This window comes from Odocoileus virginianus, chromosome 7 (genome assembly GCF_023699985.2).
Source record: "Odocoileus virginianus isolate 20LAN1187 ecotype Illinois chromosome 7, Ovbor_1.2, whole genome shotgun sequence".
NCBI lineage: Eukaryota > Metazoa > Chordata > Mammalia > Artiodactyla > Cervidae > Odocoileus > Odocoileus virginianus.
Genome location: NC_069680.1, coordinates 24,639,203 through 24,659,359, shown reverse-complemented (window position 1 = coordinate 24,659,359; position 20,157 = coordinate 24,639,203). Strand labels below are relative to the sequence as shown.

The window sequence follows — 20,157 nt, the reverse complement described above, 5'->3', positions numbered from 1 at the left end:
TCTTTTTGTTGCAATGGTAAATGGAATTGCTTCTTGAATTTCTCTTTCTGATCTTTTGTTGTTAGTGTGTAGAAATGCAACAGATTTCTGTGTGTTAATTTTGTAACCTGCAACTTTACCAAATTCACTGATGAGTCCTAGTAGTTTTCTGGTAGCATCTTTAGGCTCTTCTATGTACAGACTCACACTACCTGTAAACAGTGACAGTTGAGCTCACTTTCCAATTTGGATTCCCATTCTTTTTCTTCTCTGATTATTGTAGCTAGGACTTCCAAAACTATGTTGAATAAAACTGGTGAGAGTGGACATCCTTGTCTTGTTCCTGATCTTAGAGGGAATGCTTTTCGCCACTGAGTATGATGCTAGCTATAGGTTTGTTATATGGCCTTTCTCATGTTGAGGAGTGTACCCTCTATATCCACTTTCTGGGGAGCTGTTATCATAAATGGGTGCTGAATTTTGTCAAAAGCTTTTTCTGCATCTATCGAGATGATCATACAATTTTTATTCTTCAATTTGTTGGTATGATGTATGACAGTGATTGATTTGCAGATGCTGAAGAATCCTTGCATCCCTGGGACGAACCACTTGATCATGGTGTATGATCTTTTTAATGTATTGTTTGATACAGATTGCAAGTATTTTGTTGATGATTTCTGCATCTATGTTCATCAGTGATACTGGCCTGTAATTTTATTTTTTGTGTGATATCTTTGTCTGGTTTTGATATCAGGGTGATGGTGGCCTCATAAAATGGATTGAGAAGTTTTCCTTCCTCTGTGACTTTTTGGAAAAGTTTCAGAAGGATAGGTGTTAACTCTTTTCTTCATAAAAAAAGTCAGGTCCTGGACTTTTGTCTGCTGGAAGGTTTTTAATCATGGTTTGAATTTCAGTGCTTGTGATTGGTCTGTTCATATTTTCTATTTCTTCCTGATTCAGTCTAGGGAGACTCTTATCTTTCTAAGAGTTTGTCCAAAGAATAGACTGATTTTTTTTTAAACTGGTCTCTAGCAATTCACATTATTAGACTAGAACACATCCAGTAATACATAATTGTTTTAATTAGTTTGCAAAATCATAACCAAACTAGATATTTGATTGGAGGTTCAGAAGTTTTAATGCTGCTTTGAAAAATACTTCTGTACAATGTTATCTTTCTCATAATGGAAAAAAGAAAAAACATCTGGTAAGTCAATGGTTTGTTGAAAGCACAGGTATCTTTTGTTTCCTTGTCTTAGGTCTTCCAAAAACTCTGCTTTGAGCTTGTTAAGTTCCTCTGCCAAAAGCTTCAAGTTGTAGGGAAACATCTGTTCATCTAAAATAAAGATACTCAAAATTATTTGGGTAGATTAAATTTAGCTGGACTGATGACACTAGGAAATTAATTTGATTACTTCAGACAAACTCATTCAGATTCTTCTACAAATAATAATTGAGCTGGTGTAATATACATGTAGACAAAGGTCACAATGCAATACAAGCAAATCATTTAAATAACCTGCTATGAAATATGTGAGCAGAAGAGGCTTTTTGTTGACAAAATAAATTGGCTTACAATCTTATTGAATTAACAGATAGTAAGGCAAAAGAGCAGAGCTAGAAAATGACAGTTGGGTTTAAAGCTCATATACCTAGAATAGTTGTCCAATATAATTTCCTACAATGATGGAAGCGTTCTATGTCTGCTGTATTCAGTTCAGCAGCCACTAGCCATGTGGGTGATGTGACTGAGAACTTGATTTTTTTGTTGAACAGCTTTATGGAGGTAAAATTAACATTACAGCTTACCATTTAAACTACAATTCAGTAGTTTTAGTATATTCACAGATATAAGCAGCAATCATCACAGTCGATCTTGAAAAACATTTTTATCATCTGTGATAGTTAATATCACCCTCCTGCCCCATTCCCCCTCTCTCTGCCCTCAGTCCCTAAGCAACCAGTAATCCACCTCATGTTTCCAGATTTCCCCATTCTGGACATTTCACATAACTAGACTCATACCATGTGACCTTTTGTGACTGGCTTCTAACACTTTACATAATGTTTTCAAGGTTCATCCATGTTGTAGTATTTTCCTGCTTTTTATGGTTGAATAATCCATTTTTTGGATAGATGGACATATCCATATGTTTGTCAGCTGATGGTCATTTGGGTTACTTCTACCTTTTGGCTATTAGTAATAATGATGCTATAAGCACCTGTGTACAAATTTTTATATGAATAAATATATGTTTTCATTTCTAGGTCCCATGGTAACTACATTTACTCTTTGGGAGCTGCTAGGCTGTTTTCCAAAACAGCTGCACCATTTTACATTCCCAGCAGTGGTGGCCATGGATTCTGAGTTCTCTACATCCTCACTAAAACTTGGACTTTTAGATTCTAGCTGTCCTAGTGAGTGTGCAGTGGTATCTCACTGTGGTTTTGATCTGTATTTCCCTGATGACTAATAATGCCAGGTGTGTTTCCATGTGTTTACTAGCCATTTGTCTATCTTCCCTGAAGAAATTTCTACTCAGATTCTTTGCCCGTTTAAAAAATTGGGTTATTTGTCTTTATTATTGAGTTGTGAGAGTCCTGTATATACTTTGGGTATAAGTCCCTTATGAGATGTGATTTGCAAATATTTTCTCCCATTCTGTGGATTGTCCTTTTACTTCTTAATGGAAAGAGAACCAAATTTTCTAATTTTATTTAAGCAGAGTTCTAGAAGCTAGTGCCATCTCCTTCACCAAAAGGAAAAAAAAAATTTTAATTGATAGGAAGAGAGTCAAGAGTAATTTGGGTATAACCCTATTCCCTCTTGATTTTATGTTGTTCAGTCGCTAAGTCATGTCTGATTCTTTGCCACCCCGTGAATTGTAGCATGCCAAGCTTCTTTGTTCTCCACTGTCTCCCGGAGTTTGCTCAGATTCATGTCCATTGAGTCAGGGATGCCATCCAACCATCTCATCCTCTGTCACCCCCTTATCCTCCTGCCCTCCATCTTTCCCAGCATCAGGGTCTTTTCCAATGAACTGGCTTTTTGCATCAGGTGGCCAAAGTATTGGAGCTTCAGCTTCAGCATCCGTCTTTCCAATGATTTCCTTTAGTATTGACTGGTTTGATCTCCTTGCAGTCCAAGGGACTCTCAGGAGTCTTCTCCAGCACCACAATTCAAAAGCATTAACTCTTCGGCACTCAGCCTTCGTTATGGTCCAACTATCACAACCATACATGACTACTGGAAAAACCATGAAAGTGAAAGTGAAGTCACTCAGTCATGTCCGACTCTATGACCCCATGCCTACTAGGTTCCTCCTTTCATGGGATTTTCCAGGCAAGAATACTGGAGTGGGTTGCCATTTCCTTAGTTTTGACTATATGGACCTTGTCGGCAAAGTGATGTCTCTGCTTTTTAATACACTGTCTAGGTTTATCCTAGCTTTCCTTCCAAGAAGCAAGCGTCTTTTAATTTCATGGCTGCAGTCACCATCTGCAGTGATTTTGGAGCCCAAGAAAATAAAATCTGTCACCGCTTCCACTCTTTCCCCTTCTATTTGCCATGAAGTGATGGGACCGATGTCATGGTCATAATTCATTTTATAGACAAAGGCAAATGGCTGAAAGAACTTCTACAACTATTCTTGTTTTCATTCTGACGTAAGACTATTTTTGTTCCAGCTCTTTTCCAAATTTTGTATTATAACCCATTCCTGGGTTGCACATTGCAATCAGTGTTTTTCTAAGATGCAATCAAATAGTCCCACAGTAGAGTTCATTAAACATGGGAGTGTTTTGTGAAACCAGTTTCTATGCAGGAGTGTGTTTGTGTAAGGGGCTACACACACTAGGTCATTAAAATCTACTTATGGATCACAGTTTTAAAAAAAAGTTTGAAAAACATAATATGGTTAGTATACTGTTTCTTCTTCCAATGTCCTAAGTTTTTCTAAAGGCATTAATAATAAATGTTGGTGATGTGCGGGAGCATAACAGAAAGCACTGACTAGAACCAGACTTAACTCTGAGCCCCAAGTTGCCCAGTATATATAGCCACTGTTCAGTGTAGCCTTGAGCAGGGATACTTATCCTCTCAGACCCTCCATTTCCCCATTTGTAAAACTACACTTCTCTGATAGGATTCTGAAGACTAGAAAAAATATATAAGGCTCTTAGCATATAAAAGGAGTTCAAGAAATGTTAAGCTGCTGTTATTTTTTAAATCAAGGATGATAGTAAAGAGTTCAATATTTAAAACCTATAGGAATAATTTTCCAAAACTGTAATTACCACATATTTCATCTAACCTCAGACTGACAGTGCACTGAGCTTGTTCAGATGCCATGCTGATTTTCCAACTGGCCCTGACTACCTCTCCCCATCCCTTGCTTCACTCTGGTCTCAATGGCTTCTTTTATGTTCTAGAACATAACAGCTTTACCTGTGCACTGCTTGGAATGATCCTCCAGGCATCAGTATGGCTTGCTATTTCCCTTCATTCACATCTTTGCTTAAATGTCACTTCCTCCGAGAAGTCTTCATGGTTGCTCTTTTAAAAATAAATCCTCCCATCACTACACTGTCTTGTGAAAGTGAAGTTGTTCAGTCATGTCCGACTCTTTAAGACCCCATGGACTAATGTAATGTAGCCCACCAGGCTCCTCCATCCATGGGATTCTCCAGGCAAGAATACTGGAGTGGGTTGCCATTTCCTTCTCCAGGGGATCTTCCCGACCCAGGGATCGAACCCAGGTCTCCTGCACTGCAGGCAGATGCTTTAACCTCTGCGCCCCCAGGGAAGCCCCTATGCTGCCTTACCCTACTTTTTCTTCAGAGCACTGGCATATATTCATATACTCATTTTTTGTGTGTGTCTCCTCACTGTGACATTCTGTTCCCTCCAAATGTTCCAATATCTAGAATAAAGCCTAGTACAGAGTAGCCACTCAATAAAAACCTACTGGATGGATGAAAGCCCGATTCCAGGGGTGGAAGTTTAACATAACCGAGTTGCACATTTAAACAGAACACTTGATGTAAACATCACAAATAAAAGTACATAAAGTACTCGTGTCCAGGGAACAAGAGTAGCAGGAGAGAATAGTCTCAACTGAACAGAATCTTAACTACTAAGCATACCTTTGGCTTCCTTCATTGTCTGAGAGACAATTCTTCGGAGGGTCTGATCAGCTTGATGAAGAATGTTAGTTGAACAGATAAGTCTGTCTGCTTCCTAGGTAATAAGACATTGTTATTGGGTCAGTTACCTAGTTGTATAAAAGAAATGACTAAAGTGTAGGTGATACATAGGTGAACAGACGGAAAGAAAAGTAAAAGGGGCTTTTCTGTTCCAGGTATTCTCTAGTGAAAGTGTTAGTCGTTCAGTCGTGTCTGACTCTTTGTGACCCCATGGACTGTAGCCCACCTGGCTCCTCTGTCCATGGGATTTCCCAGCCAAGAATGCTGGAGTGGGTAGCCATTCCCTTCTCCAGGGGATCTTCCAACCCAGGAATCGAATCCAGGTCTCCTGCATAGCAGGCTGATTCTTTACCATCTGAGCCACCAGGGAAGCCCCCTTCTTCTCTAGGAGAGGGTCTAAGTGAAATACATCAAGTTGTAAACTGGGTTACATGTGCCTACAGGTATGCTGGTTAATGTCTAAGAATGGGCTCTCAAAGACAGAAACAAACCCATCTATAGTGTTTGTCTATTTAGAATAGGAAAGATTCTCTATTCAAGAAAATTAGAGATACCAAGGGGACATACCATGCAAAGATGGGCACAATAAAGGACAGGAAAGGTATGGGCCTAACAAAAGCAGAAGATATTAAGAAGAGGTGGCAAGAACAGACAGAAGAACTATACAAAAAAGATCTTAATGACCCAGATAACCACAATGGTGTGATCACTCACCTAAAGCCAGACATCTTGGAGTGAGGAGTCAAGTAGGCCCTAGGAAGCATCACTACAAGCAAAGCTAGTGGAGGTGATGGAATCCCAGCTAAGCTATTTCAAATCCTAAAAGATGATGCTGTTGAAGTGCTGCACTCAGTATGCCAGGAAATTGGGAAAACTCAGCAATGGTCACAGTACCGGAAAAGGTCAGTTTTCATTCGAATCCCCAAAAAGGGGAGTACCAAAGAATGTTCAAACTACCACACAATTGCACTCATTTCACATGGTGGCCAAGTAAAGCTAAAAATTCTCCAAGCTAGGCTTCAACAGCATGTAAACTAAGAACTCCCAGATGTTCAAGCTGGATTTAGAAAAGGCAGAAGAACCAGAAATCAAATTGCCAACATCCACTGGATCATAGAAAAAGCAAGAGAATTCCAGAAAAACATCTACTCCTGCTTTATTGACTATGATAAAGCCTTTGACTGTGTGGATCACAACAAACTGTGGAAAATCCTTCAAGAGGTGGGAATACCAGACCACCTGACCTGCCTCCTGAGAAACCTGTATGCAGGTCAAGAAGCAACAATTAGAACTGGACATGGAACAACGGACTGGTTCCAAATTGGGAAAGGAGTACGTCAAGGCTGTATATTGTCACTCTGCTTATTTAACTTATATGCAGAGTACATCAAGTGAAATGCTGGGCTAGATGAAGTACTAGCTGGAATCAAGATTGCTGGGAGAAATATCAATAACCTCAAGATATGCAGATGACACCACCCTTATGGCAAAAAGTGAAGAGGAACTAAAGCGACTCTTGATGAAAGTGAGAGAGGAGAGTGAAAAGGCTGGCTTAGAACTCAATTCAAAACACTAAGATCATGCCATCTGGTCCCAATCACTTCATGGCAAATAGATGGGGAAACAATGGAAACAGTGACAGACTTTATTTTCTTGGGCTCCAAAATGACTGCAGATGGTGAATGCAGCCATTAAATTAAAAGACACTTACTCCTTGGAAGAAAAGCAATGACAAACCTAGATAGCATATTAAAAAGCATAGACATTACTTTTCCAACAAAGGTTCGTCTAGTCAAAGCTATGGTTTTTCCAGTAGTTGTGTACAGATATAAGAGTTGGACTATAAAGAAGGCTAAGCACCGAAGAATTGATGGTTTTGAACTATGGTGCTGGAGAAGACTCTTGAGAGTCCTTTGGACTGCAAGGAGATCAAACTAGTCAATCCTAAAGGAAATCAGTCCTGAATATTCATTGGAAGGACTGATGCTGAAGCTGAAGCTCCAATACTTTGGTCACCTGATGTGAGGAGCTGACTCATTGGAAAAAACCCTGATGCTGGGAAAGACTGAAGGCAGGAGGAGAAGGGGACGACAGAGGATGAGATGGTTGGATGGCATCACTGACTCAAAGGACATGAGTTTGAGCAAGCTCTGGGAGATGGTGAAGGACAGGGAAGCCTGGCATGCTTCAGTCCCTGGGGTCACAAAGAGTCAGACACGACTGAGTGATTAAACGACAACAACAATGGTGTAAATATTCCCATCCATGCCCACTTCAAGCTATCAATGTTAACATCAGCAGGCTCCAATGTTTCTGAAAATTTAACAGCTGCCTTTGACCAAGCAGCGCAGGCTGCCTCCAGAGCACCGCTGCACCCAGGTATCAGGGGCTGGATGCTGGTGAGATGCTGGGGCAGGGACAGAGATCACCTTCCACACATTATTCATACTTCACACTCAGCTCCAAATGCTCTTCCTACAGAAGATCTTTCTTCCGAAAGTTCCTTCTCATTTATGCTAAATCTCAACTGAAAGACTTACTTTTTGTTCCAAATTCTCCTCCATGTATTTTACTGGATTTTCCAAAGCAGTAATCAATAAATCAGTCAGCTTCAGCCTGTAAGAGGAGGTAGGATTAAATAAATTCTTACATCAAACACCTGTTTTTTAAAAGAACTTGTGTTTTTGAGCACTAAACTGAATTCTAGAGGAATAAAAGTGGTATATCCAAAATCCTAAACAGAAGGGGGAAAGCAAAGTGATTTGGAAGCTCCCTTCTGCTTGCAAAATTCAAATGTAGAACTTCAAAACAAAGAAGCCCCCCAAAATCCCTCTTGTAAAAAATCAGTAATTTCCCAAGACCCCTATTAATAAGCTTTGAAAAGATATTCTCTCTTTTCTCTCATTAAGTGCTGAACTTTAGGCACCTACAACTTTATATTCCCCAAAGAAGCATGCTTAGTATTTATTTCCTGGCTTCTACTCATTTTTGTGTGTGTGTGTGTCTGTGTATGTGAGCTCAGTTGTCATGTCCAACTCTTTGTGACACTATGGACTCTAATCCACCAGGGTCCTCTGTCCATGGGATTCTCCAGGCAAGAATACTGGAGTCGGTTGCCAATTCCTACTCCAGGGGATCTTCCTGACCCAGGAATCAAACCTGCAGCTCCTGCATTGCAGGCGGATTCTTTACTGCTGAACCACCAGTTAAGTAGTTGTAGTATTTCACAGAAGCCTGGGAAAGGTATATTTGTCATATAATCTTTCAACTTTAAATAGGAGGTCACCAGAATTTAGACAACCCCTTCACAGCTATGCTGGGACTATTTTAGACCACGGGTTGGTTTTTTTTCCTCCCTGGTTTAGGTTTTGTCTTTTTAAAATTATATATTTATTTATTTGACTGCACAGGGTCTTAGCTGTGGAATGTGGAGTCTTTTTAGCTGTGGCATGTGGGATCTAGTTCCCTGACCAGGAATTGAACCTGCGTCCCCTGCTTTGGCGGCACAGAGTCTTAGCCACTGGACCATCAGGGAAGTCCCTGGACCAAGTTCTTAAGACTCAAGACAAACCTGCATATTCTGCTCAGGGTTAGCCCTGGCACTGGCAAAGCTCACACTCCTTCCTACCTCTAGTAAGAACTAGCCCCCAAAGCAGTGATGGTAACCTTGGGCTGCTCTCATGGGACATCTCAATATCTCAACCAGCCATTCATTTCCAAAGGAAAACATTTTCAGTATTCCAGAAACACAAGCCATCAATCAGCTATGTGTTCACCTGCTCAAAGTTTCAAGATATTATGGAAAGTTAAAATTAGAAATCTCAGCCATAGCTTATTTCATTAACCCTATGAACAGTACTTACTTAAATCCAATTTTGAATGTTTTTAGAATGTTAGAGTATTACAAAATGCATGGAAACTATCTTGGGAACTAAACATTTTGAAGAATGAGTTTAAGAAAAACATTTATATGATTGGAAGAGAATACAGAGTACAGAGTTTAAAACATTAGCCTTTTAAAAACTGTTGATCTCATATGGACAACAGTGAGGCAGGATCTAAGGAACTATGCGGGACATACCTCTAGAATTGTGTTGTTCCTGCAGCACCCACAGGCCACATGCAACCAGTTAAGTTTAAAGTGATCAAAATAACATTTAAAATTCAGGTCATGGGATTTCCCTGGTGGTCCAGTGTTTAAGAATCTGCCTGCCAAAACAGGGCATATGGGTTGGATCCTTGGTCTAGGAAGATCCCACATGCCTCAGAACAACTAAGCCCATGGGCCACAACTACTTAGGCTGTGCTCTAGAGCCTGTGGTCCACAACAAGAGAACCCACCGAAAGGAGAATCCCATGCACAGTGACTAGAGCATCCCTGGCTCTCTGCAACTAGAGAGAGCCCACATGCAGCAAAGATGACCCAGAACAGTCAAATAAATACATAATAAATAAAATTCAGGTCGTGAGTTGCACTGGTTATATGTCTAGTGCTTGATGGCCAGTTGCATATGGCTAGCAGCTACCATACTGGGCAGGACAAATACAGAACAGTTCCATCATCAGTGAAATTTCTATCAGAAATGTTGTAAACTAGAACTCTAGAACTCTAGAGACCTATTTCAGTAATCAAATGAATTAGACAATATAGCCACAAGCCTCACACCTACACAAGCAGTGTAATGGAGTGAGATTTAAGGCATAGCCAGGATTCAGTTCCATTACTTTTCTCTGTATAAGAAACTACTGAGGGGACCTCCCTGGTGGTCCAGTGGTTAAGACTTTGTGCTCCCAATGAAGAGGACATGGGTTCGATCCCTGCTTATGGAACTAAGATCACACAAGCCTCGTGGTGCAGCCAAAAAAATAAATAAAAAGTTTTTTTAAAAAACTGACAAAGGAAAGAAAACTGCTGGGCAATCTAGACTACACTACTTCAGCAAGAGTATCAGAGAGGTATCCTACTCTGAACTCCCTGCCCTGATCCCTGGGAAACCATATAATTTTAACAAGAGGACATATTTGCAAACAAACCTGGATTCACCTCTCAGCTGTAACTGACAATCTCAGTGACTCTGGGCAAACTAAACTTCCTCACTGGGTTTTCTCTTCTACACAAAGGGGAAGAAATAATCTCTCTCCAAGGCTTGTGTGAGGAGCAACCACGTGGATAACAGGAGAAGCATGCGGCCCAGGGCTCGGTCCAGCAAGGCGCCTGGTGGAAAGGCACCTTTGAGTGGGCTACCTGGCCTCCGAAGCACATGCTGGACTCTGAATTGCGAGGCTGCGGTGTTCCCAAGCATTTTTCTCAGGGTTGGGCTTTTCTATCTTGTTTCCCATCTGGTGGATGGTCTCGGCAGGCAGTGGTCGTGGTCTCTGGGCATTCCTCTGTAGACAGGTCTCGAGAGCACAGTCTAAAAAGAGCTGGCAAAAGCCTAATGAATCTGAAAACAATTCAAAAACCAAAAAATTACTCAGGCAGTACTCTTCCAAAATGGGAACTAAATGCATTTACATAAGTTATCCCATCTGCAGAAGGAAAGACCATTCGCAGTACTGAACTATTGTGTAGCTTTGAAAATGAAGTAAATCCATATAAACCTCCTAATCCACTTAAGTTCCCACTAAAAACAGTGATGTTGGTTTTTCTTTGATGCAGACCATTTTTAAAGTCTTTACTGAGTTTGTGATACTGTTGTTTCTGTTTTATGTTTTGGTTTATTGGCCACAAGGCATGTAGGATATCAGCTCCCTGACCAGGGATCAAACCCTCACCCTCTGCATTGGAATGTGAAGTCTTAATCACTGGATCACTAGGGAAGTTCCAGCACTAGTAAATTTGATATGTGAATAAATATCTTTGTGTGTAAGAGGAGAAAAAAATGTGTTAATTACATTTCCGAGCCAGCTGATAGACTTCATATCTCATACTTTGATAATAAAAGTTGTCATCTAAAATCAAAAGCAGAGGTCTAGACACAGCAGTCTTTGTTAAGGGGTAGAGAGACTGGGCCTCGACAGCTGCAGAAGATATCATATCTTGATCCTTCAAGCAGGTTATAAAATCCTCCCACATGACTTCAGTCCTGCTGGGTGGGGTAGACATCTGACACCCGTTAATGACAGCCAGCAAGAAGTGTTCAAGGTACTTCAACAGTTCCTGGCGAAGCAATTTCCACTGGGATGGCTGCAAAATACCAGAGAACTGTAAATTATATTAGGCTTTGGCCAGTATTGTGGTCATACCTCAACACCCGCCCTGCTCCATATGATAATTTCTGAACCATTTGGAGGTTTCTAGACACAACTGGCTTTCTCATACTCATGTCTTCATATATGCTATTCCCTCTGCTGAAAAACTACTCAGCGATATTAGCTCTCTGTGAACTCTTTTCAGACTCAACCATGCAGAAGGCATGCAGACCCTCCCTCGCCTACCATGACACCTGTATACATTGAGTCTCCACTCTAAGAGGGTTTACACTGTTTAAGCAACTCCATGTCTCTGCTAGATCAATAATAGTCTGCTGTATACTCAGCCTTCAGCAGAGGGTTTAACACCTAAAAATGCTCCAGAAATGTATATGAGATGACTGAAAAAGTGAATAAATGAAAGAATGAAAAGCTGTTACCAGGAGAAAGAAGGAACTAAAATAAATATCCTGCCAAAATAAAACAGTCTGGCTAAGATATAGCAATGCCCACGTGCCCTTGAAATAAGCAAATCTGCAGACAGAAAGAGGATCAGCTGAAAAGTCTCTGGGTCCAGATGAAAGGACATCAGGCTAACAATAGGAATGGAATGGGATAGTGAAAGATAGAGCAAGCAGATTGAGGGGAAGAGAATAAATAGTGTGGAAACACAAGTAACCTCGCTGCTGCTCAAGAGCTCTGGAGAACACTGACTCAGTTATGAGATCAAGGCTGGAGGGAAAACACAAGGATGGGAGATGAGGATCCCTCTCCTGTCTGTCCACGCCTCATCACATCACTGAGATTACAGCACACAAAACAAATATTGGATTGCCCAAAAAGTTGGCTCGGATTTTTCTGTACCATCTTATGGAAAAACCCAAATGAATTTTTTGGCCAACCCAATATATCAGTGAAATCCACTGAAAAGAAAAGAGCAACACAGATCACTTCCTAAAATGTGAGATATCCTAATTATGGTAACAAAATGAGCCCCTGGGCCTTTGTAGGGGGAGAGTGGAAAAAATACAGTAAGATAACTGAGGGAAATCCACAGAAAATACAATCTCTATTGCCAAGTTCCAGATTCCTCCAGAGTGGTGAAAATACTATTACCTAAGTAAATCCAGTGCTACCACAGGACTGATACCATATTTACCTCACAATTAGCCAAGAATGGGGAAATATATAACTTTGCTGGTGAAGTCCAAAATTTTTCACACGCCAAATGCATTGTATTTTTGCAAATATACTCAGACTGAAATCACACATTTGCATTTTATTTATGCAAACTCATCTACATTCAACACTCAACAACAAAACTACTTAAAATTTTCAGAATATGTCATGGAGTATTTTCTCTAGAGTTAGCATGAGATGAGTGCCATCAATCTACTGTTGCCCAAAAAGTCTCTGTTTTCACATGCTTCTCAAAGGGATGCATCCCATCGCGCTGAGGGTGATCTGAGGGTTTAAAGCGGAGTATGCACTTGGTACCCAAAGACAAGCCTATTACTTCATTTTGTGGTCAACTAAGAAACCAACATCTTTTCCTATTCTGGCAGTGGCAGGTTTACTCTGATTACAAATGAAGATCCAGCTTCAGAAGATGAATTCTTCATTTGCACAGACTGGACTTTCACAGGAGGCACCCTAGAAAGTACCTTGTTACTTGTAATTTTGTATTCTTCCTCTTTAAAAGGGTTTCCCTCAAACTGCATAACTTAAAGCCCCATAAAACCTGGATTTTCCTGGCTGATTGTTAAATTGGCTGTGTTGGAAATTTTGAGAGCGTCTGTCCCTCTTTTCAGAACAACCTTCCCAAAGGATTTTCAGGAGGGTATCTGACAATGGGAGATTTCCACCTTGCACGCTGACTTCGGAATCTAACCCTATACTGGTGGCTGTTTGTTCCTGTCATATTCATAGTCAACTTATTCTGTGTAAACCAGCTCACTTTCCCCGAACCCCCGTCTCTCCTCCATCAGGGATCCTTCTCCCACACCATGCATTATCCAGTACACCTATGGTGCCATCCAACCATCTCATCCTCTGTCGTCCCCTTCTTCTACTGCCCCCAATCTTTCCCAGCATCAGGGTCTCCTCCAATAATATATTTCCCTTGGCTATTGAAGGCGGGAGGAGAAGGGGACGACAGAGGATGAGATGGTGGATGGCATCACCGACTTAATGGACGTGAGCCTGAGTAAACTCCGGATGGAGGTCTGGCGGGATATAGCCCAAGGGGTCACAAAGAGTCGGACAAGACCGAGCAACTGAGCGGAACTGAACTGAACTGAACTCCGACCTAGGCCCCGCCCCCTCCGTACTGACCAGTGGGCGTGCGCTTGCCTCAAGGCCCGCTTCCGGTATGACGTCATCATAGGCGACGACGCCCACCGCCCAGCCCAGCTCCTGCTGTAGCCGGTGTCTGAGGGTGAGCGCGAAAGTTGACTTTCCTGCCGCGGGCAGGCCGCAGAGAACGCAGAGGACTAGCTTCTGTGGCCCTTCGCTGTGCGCTCCTCTGACGTCCTCCCCCATCTTCACGTTGTAGTGGGAGACCCGAGGCCACCGGAAGCGTTGACTGCGCAATGCCCGTCAAACCGCGCATGCGCAGTCCTCCCACCGCCGTGTTGCACCTCCTGGGGGCGCAAGGGAGGACTGAGCGAGTCTTCGGATCAAAAAGGCTTGCCTGGTCTCAGTCGTCTCCGAGATAGTCCCCTTTGACCCTTGAAGCGCTAGTGTTGAACTGACTGTGAGTCGAGTCCCTTAGGCTGGCAAGTTCACGGGGATGCGTTTCCTAAAAGGTCAGAAAAGTAGGAATTCCCTGGGATCCAGTCCAGCTAGGACTCAACGCTGTCACCGCGGAGGGCAAGATTCAATCCCTGGTCGGGGAACTATTGAAATCCCTGAAGCCGCGGGACTAGGGAGTTAAAAAAAAAAAAGAACCATCGAGCTGAAGCTGAGTCTGACAACTGCTCCGCTGTTCCTTCCAGGTGACAGGTGGAAAGGCAAAAAATATTAGTTATTGCGCGGTAACGCCACCAGCCGGCAGCAAGTGTCCGGAAATGAAGGCAAGAAAGGCACATTCCTCCTTACACTTCCAAGTTCTGTGCATTCATGCAGAGCACACTTTTTTTTTTCTTTTAATGTTAAAAAAAGAAGTGCTAAGATGTGGGGAAATATAAATGGATTCCCTCTGTGGGGAGTGTGAGGTAGTATAATTGCATTGAGATTCTAGCTTTTAGCTTATTTTATGAGGTTACTTGTGGGTCATAAGGAGGTATGTTCAAAATGTGGTGAACAAGTGAATGAGAATTAGGGACAAAATATAATCAATAACCCGGTGTTGTATCTGATATATTTGTGATTACAGAGCAGGTGCACATACATCAATCTCATTTTCTTTCTCTTGGGTTTAGGGTGACCACTGAGTTAAACATTGATTTCATGACAGTTCATTGTCATAGGCCCAGTGCAAGATCCCTCTCCTTTATTATTGTTTTTTTATTCTTCATCCACGCTCACACTCATTTCCTCTCCCTTTCCTAAGCAACCTTTTTTTTTTTCTTGTTTAAACATGGTTAGTTTTGCTTGCTTACTTTTTAAAAAGCAGTTTTAGGTTCACAGCAAAATTGAAAAGAAAGTGGAGAGTGCACATACACCTCTGCCCACCCCGACCCAAGTCTCTTTGACTATCAACATCCTGGATGGTACATTTGTTATGAATTGATGAACCTACACATCATTATCAGGCTTCCCTGGTAGCTCAGCTGGTAAAGAATCAGCCTGCAATGCAGGAGACTCTGGTTGGATTCCTGGGTCGGGAAGAAGGGACAGGCTCCCCGCTCCAGTATTCTTGGGCTTCCCTGGTAGCTCAGCTGGTAAAGAATCAGCCTGCAATGCAGGAGGCCTGAGTTTGATCCCTGGGTTGGGAAGATACCCTGAAGGACAGCATGGCAACCCACTGGAGTATTCTTGCCTGGGGAATTGCCATGGACAGTGGAGCTGGACCAGCTGCAGTCCATGGAGTTGCAAAGAGTTGGACATGACTGAGCAACTAAGCACAGCACAGCACACATTATCACCCATAGTTTACCGGTTTAGTCTTGATCTTATACATTCCATGAGTTTTGGCAAATGTATAATGATATGTACCTACCATTATAGTGTTAAACAGAATCGTTTCACTCCCCTAAAAATCCTCTGTACTCTACCTATTTGTCTCTCCCTGAAATGAAGCAGAACCCCACAGTCTTTGGCCACAATGTGCTCAGCCAGCTTTTTGTCTGTGGAAAAACTTTAGCCTCTTTGGCTTCTTTCTTTACTTTCTTTCTAATTCCTAGAGCTAAGCCTTCTGGAACCCCTTTCTATTCACAAACAGATTTTCACTTAAAAAGACTTTGAACTACTTTACCTTAACTCAAACACAACCTGGACAGCACAGCATTGTTCATAACCTCTCCAAAATCTCACCTGTAGTTGCTGAGATTAACTAAGATGTTTATTCTGTACTCTATAGAGCTGACTGTGGCTCAGTTCATGAACTCCTTATTGCCAAATTCAGACTTAAATTGAAGAAAGTAAGGGAACCCAAAAGACCATTCAGGTATGACCTAAATCAAATCCCTTATGATTATACAGTGGAAGTGACAACTAGATTCAAGGGATTAGATCTGATGGAGTACCTGAAGAATTCTGGACAGAGGTTCATGACATTGTACAGAAAGCAGTGATCAAGACCATCGCTAAGACAAACAAAGGCAAAAAGGCAAAATGGTTGTCTGAGGAGGCCTTACAAATAGCTGTGAAAAGAAGAGAAGCCAAAGGCAAAAGAGAAAAGGAAAGATCTACCCATATGAATGCAGAGTTCCAAAGATAGCAAGGAGAATAAGAAAGGCTTCTTTAGTAACAAATGCAAAGAAATAGATTTAAAAAAAAAAAAAAGAATGGGAAAGACTGGAGATCTTTTTAAGAAAATTAAGTATACCAAGGGAACATTTTATGCAAAGATGGGCACAATAAAGGACAAAAACCATATGGACCTAACAGAAGCAGAAGATATTAAGAAGAGGTGGCAGGAATACACAGAAGAACTATACAAAAAAGATCTTCATGACCCAGATGATCACGATGGTGTGATCACTCACCTAGAGCCAGACATACTGGAATGAGAAGTCAAGTGGACCTTAGGAAGCATAACTATGAACAAAACTAGTGGAGGTGATGGAATTCCAGCTGAGCTACTTCAAATCCTGAAAACTGATGCTGTGAAAGTGCTGCACTCAATATGCCAGCAAATTTGGAAAACTCAGCAGTAGCCACAGGAGTGGAAAAGGACAGTTTACATTCCAATCCCAAAGAAAGGCAGTGCCAAAGAATGCTCAAACTACCGCACAATTGCAGTCATCTCATGCACCAGTAAAGTAATGCTCAAAATTCTCCAGGCCAGGCTTCAGCAATATGTGAACCATGAACTTCCAGATGTTCAAGCTGGATTTAGAAAAGGCAGAGGAACTAGAGATCAAATTGCCAACATCCACTGGATCATTGAAAAAGCAAGAGAGTTCCAGAAAAATATCTATTTCTGCTTTATTGAATATGTGAAAGCCTTTGACTGTGTGGATCACAACAAACTGTGGAAAATTCTGAAAGAGATGGGAATACCAGACCACCTGACCTGCCTCTTGAGAAACCTGTATACAGGTCAGGAAGCAACAGTTAGAACTGGACATGGAACAACAGACTGGTTCCAAATAGGAAAAGGAGTACGTCAAGGCTGTATATTGTCACCCTGCTTATTTAACTTATATGCAGAGTACATCATGAGAAATGCTGGGCTGGAAGAAGCATAAGCTGGAATCAAGATTCCCGGGAGAAATATCAATAACCTCAGATATGCAGATGACACCACCCTTATGGCAGAAGTGAAGAGGAACTAAAAAGCCTCTTGATGAAAGTGAAAGAGGAGAGTGATAAAGTTGGCTTAAAGCTCAACATTCAGAAAACTAAGATCATGGCATCTGGTCCCATCACTTCATGTCAAATAGATGGGGAAACAGTGGAAACAGTGTCAGACTTTTATTTTTTGGAGGATTCCAAAATCACTGCAGATAGTGACTGCAGCCATGAAATTAAAAGACACTTACTCCTTGGAAGGAAAGTCATGACCAACCTAGATAGAATATTAAAAAGCAGAGACATTACTTTGCCAACAAAGGTCCATCTAGTCAAGACTATGGTTTTTCCAGTGGTCATGTATGGATGTGAGAGTTGGACTGTGAAGAAAGCTGAGCACTGAAGAATTGATGATTTTGAACTGTGGTGTTGAAGAAGACTCTTGAGAGTCCCTTGGACTACAAGGAGATCCAACCAGTCCATCCTAAAGGAGATCAGTCCTGGGTGTTCTTTGGAAGTACTGATGCTGAAGCTGAAACTCCAATACTTTGGCCACCTCATGTGAAGAGTTGACTCATTGGAAAAGACCCTGGTGCTAGGAGGGATTGGGGGCAGGAGGAGGGGACAACAGAGGATGAGATGGTTGGGTGGCATCACTGACTCAATGGACATGAGTTTGAGTAAACTCCAGGAGTTGGTGATGGACAGGGAGGCCTGGCGTGCTGCGATTCATGGGATTGCAAAGAGTCAGACAGGACTGAGCAATTGAACTGAACTGAACTGAACCTGCAACATAATGGAACAAAATATCCCTGGGAGGACTTTTAATAAACATAACCTCCAGTTTTGGATTTTCTTTGGGATACCTAAAAAGCATAAGAGTCGTATGGAGGAATGAGTTTAATTCTGTCATAGGGTGGAGATCTGCTTGGTTTTGAATGATGGATGAACAGGATTTTCTCTGCTCCAAAATAACAGGCTTTCCAGGAAGAGGGAACCGCTTTTGCAAAGGTTGAGGTAGGAGGGAGGGCAGGGAGGCAGGCAGGAGTCAGAGTACAAAAGGCTGTACTCAGTCAAGAGCATCAAGCACCAGAAGCAGCAGCAGAGGGCAGGGCAGAGGGTGGAATGGAAGTGACTGGGAATGAAGGCTAAGGACAGGAAAGAAGCTCCTGGAATTGTTCAGACGAAAGTTAGTGCTTCAAAAAAGAAGCAGAGATGAAGAAAGATATAATAGATTTTCTTTCAGAAAACCCAGATCTGGTGACTTCACTGACTGTGCAAGAGAAAGGAGAGACCATAGAAGTCTAGTTTCCTGACTCCTGGTCATTCAGCCTTGTTCAGGAACTCTGAAGTCCAGTGATAGTGTTGACTCCACTCTTTCAAGTGCAGACTGATGTTTCTGAAGAAGAGTTTATTTGGACTGTTCAAACATGTTACTGTCAATGAAAGTTAATGTATTAGAACAAGAAGCAAGACCTTTCAAACTCTGACATTCCACTTTTTTATTCTGATTCCCTTTTTCCTTTCAGAACATGGAAAACTCATCTCTATGGGCTTCATGAAGAGGATGGGTGGTGGTCGTGGGGAAGGACCATATACCTTCCTACCCCGAGAGTATCTAGAAAGTTTCTTCCACTCCCACTTTTCTGGGCAAAGCTTAAAGGCCCATCAGGTTCAGCTCAGATTTTACTCCACCACAGACTCAATGCTTCCTGATCGCTCTTCCAGGGGCCTCGAGTGCAGAAGGGGGGTGGGGGGGTGGGGGTGGGGCGGCCAACCGCTTCGGGCCCTGCTGTTTCTCCACCTCCATCTGACCTGGTGGCCCCGTGGACAAGAGGCCCACATCCCAAAGCCCCTAACCTTCCTCAGACACCACCTGCCCCGGTCCCACAGCTGCCATGAGCACCATCCAAATCTCTGCAACTAAAGTCCAACTGCCGGCATCCACCTGACACCCTCGAAGGAAAGAGTGCGTGTGGGAAAAGGAGTGAGGAGAGAAAATCCGACTCCATGCCCTCTCCGTCCCCATCCCCTCCCCGTCTCCATCCCCCCGCAACCACCACCCTCAGGCTCAGGGTCTGTTCTAGAGAGTGAGGGTCGGGAAGAGGTGCTTCGGGTCTGTAGAAAGAGGACACCACACTTACCTTTCGAGGGACTATCCTCTTTGGACCAGGTTCAAAGAGGCACTGTCATCCCCACTACCTGCTATTTCTCTAAGGCCAAAGTCACTGGCTGTCTGAGGAGGCCTTACAAATAGCTGAGAAGAGAAGAGAAGCTAAAGGCAAAGGAGAAAAGGAAAGATATATTCATCTGAAGGCAGAGTTTCAAAGAATAGCAAGAGAGACAAGAAAGCCTTCCTAAGTGATCAATACAAAGAAATAGAAGAAAACAAAAGAATGGGGAAAACTAGAGATCTCTTCAACAAAATTAGATATACCAAGGGAACAGTTCATACAAAGATGGGCACAATAAAGGACAGGAACAGTATAGACCTAACAGAAGCAGAAGGTATTAAGAAGAGGTGGCAAGAATACGCAGAAGACCTATACAAAAAAGATCTTCATGACCCAGATAACCACGATGATGTGCTCATTCACTTAGAGCCAGATATCCTGGAGTGAAGTCAATTGGGCTTCAGAGAGCATCACTAGAAACAAAGCTAGTGGAGGTGATGGAGTTCCAGGTGAGCTACTTCAAATCCTAAAAGACAATGCTGTGGATGTGCTGCACTCAATATGACAGCAAATTTGGAAAACTCAGCAGTGGCTACAGAACTGGAAAAGGTCAATTTTCATTCCAATCCCAAAGAAAGGCAAAACCAAAGAATGTTCAAACTACTGCACAATTGTCGTCATCTCACAAGCTAGCAAAGTAATGCTCAAA

General features: G+C 42.2%; 1 protein-coding gene across 1 annotated transcript; it reads right to left on the bottom strand.

Moving 5' to 3' along the window:
* Positions 1 to 1,043: 1,043 nt before the first annotated feature.
* Positions 1,044 to 14,263, bottom strand: PSTK (phosphoseryl-tRNA kinase). The gene is made up of 6 exons (XM_020899017.2): positions 13,711 to 14,263; positions 11,080 to 11,371; positions 10,430 to 10,628; positions 7,725 to 7,800; positions 5,125 to 5,218; positions 1,044 to 1,315 (listed from the first exon to the last, which is right to left on the bottom strand). The coding sequence occupies exons 1-6, from the start codon at positions 13,915 to 13,917 to the stop codon at positions 1,116 to 1,118; spliced, it is 1,068 nt and encodes a 355-aa protein (XP_020754676.2). The 5' UTR covers positions 13,918 to 14,263; the 3' UTR covers positions 1,044 to 1,115.
* Between the last annotated feature and the right edge of the window lie 5,894 nt (positions 14,264 to 20,157).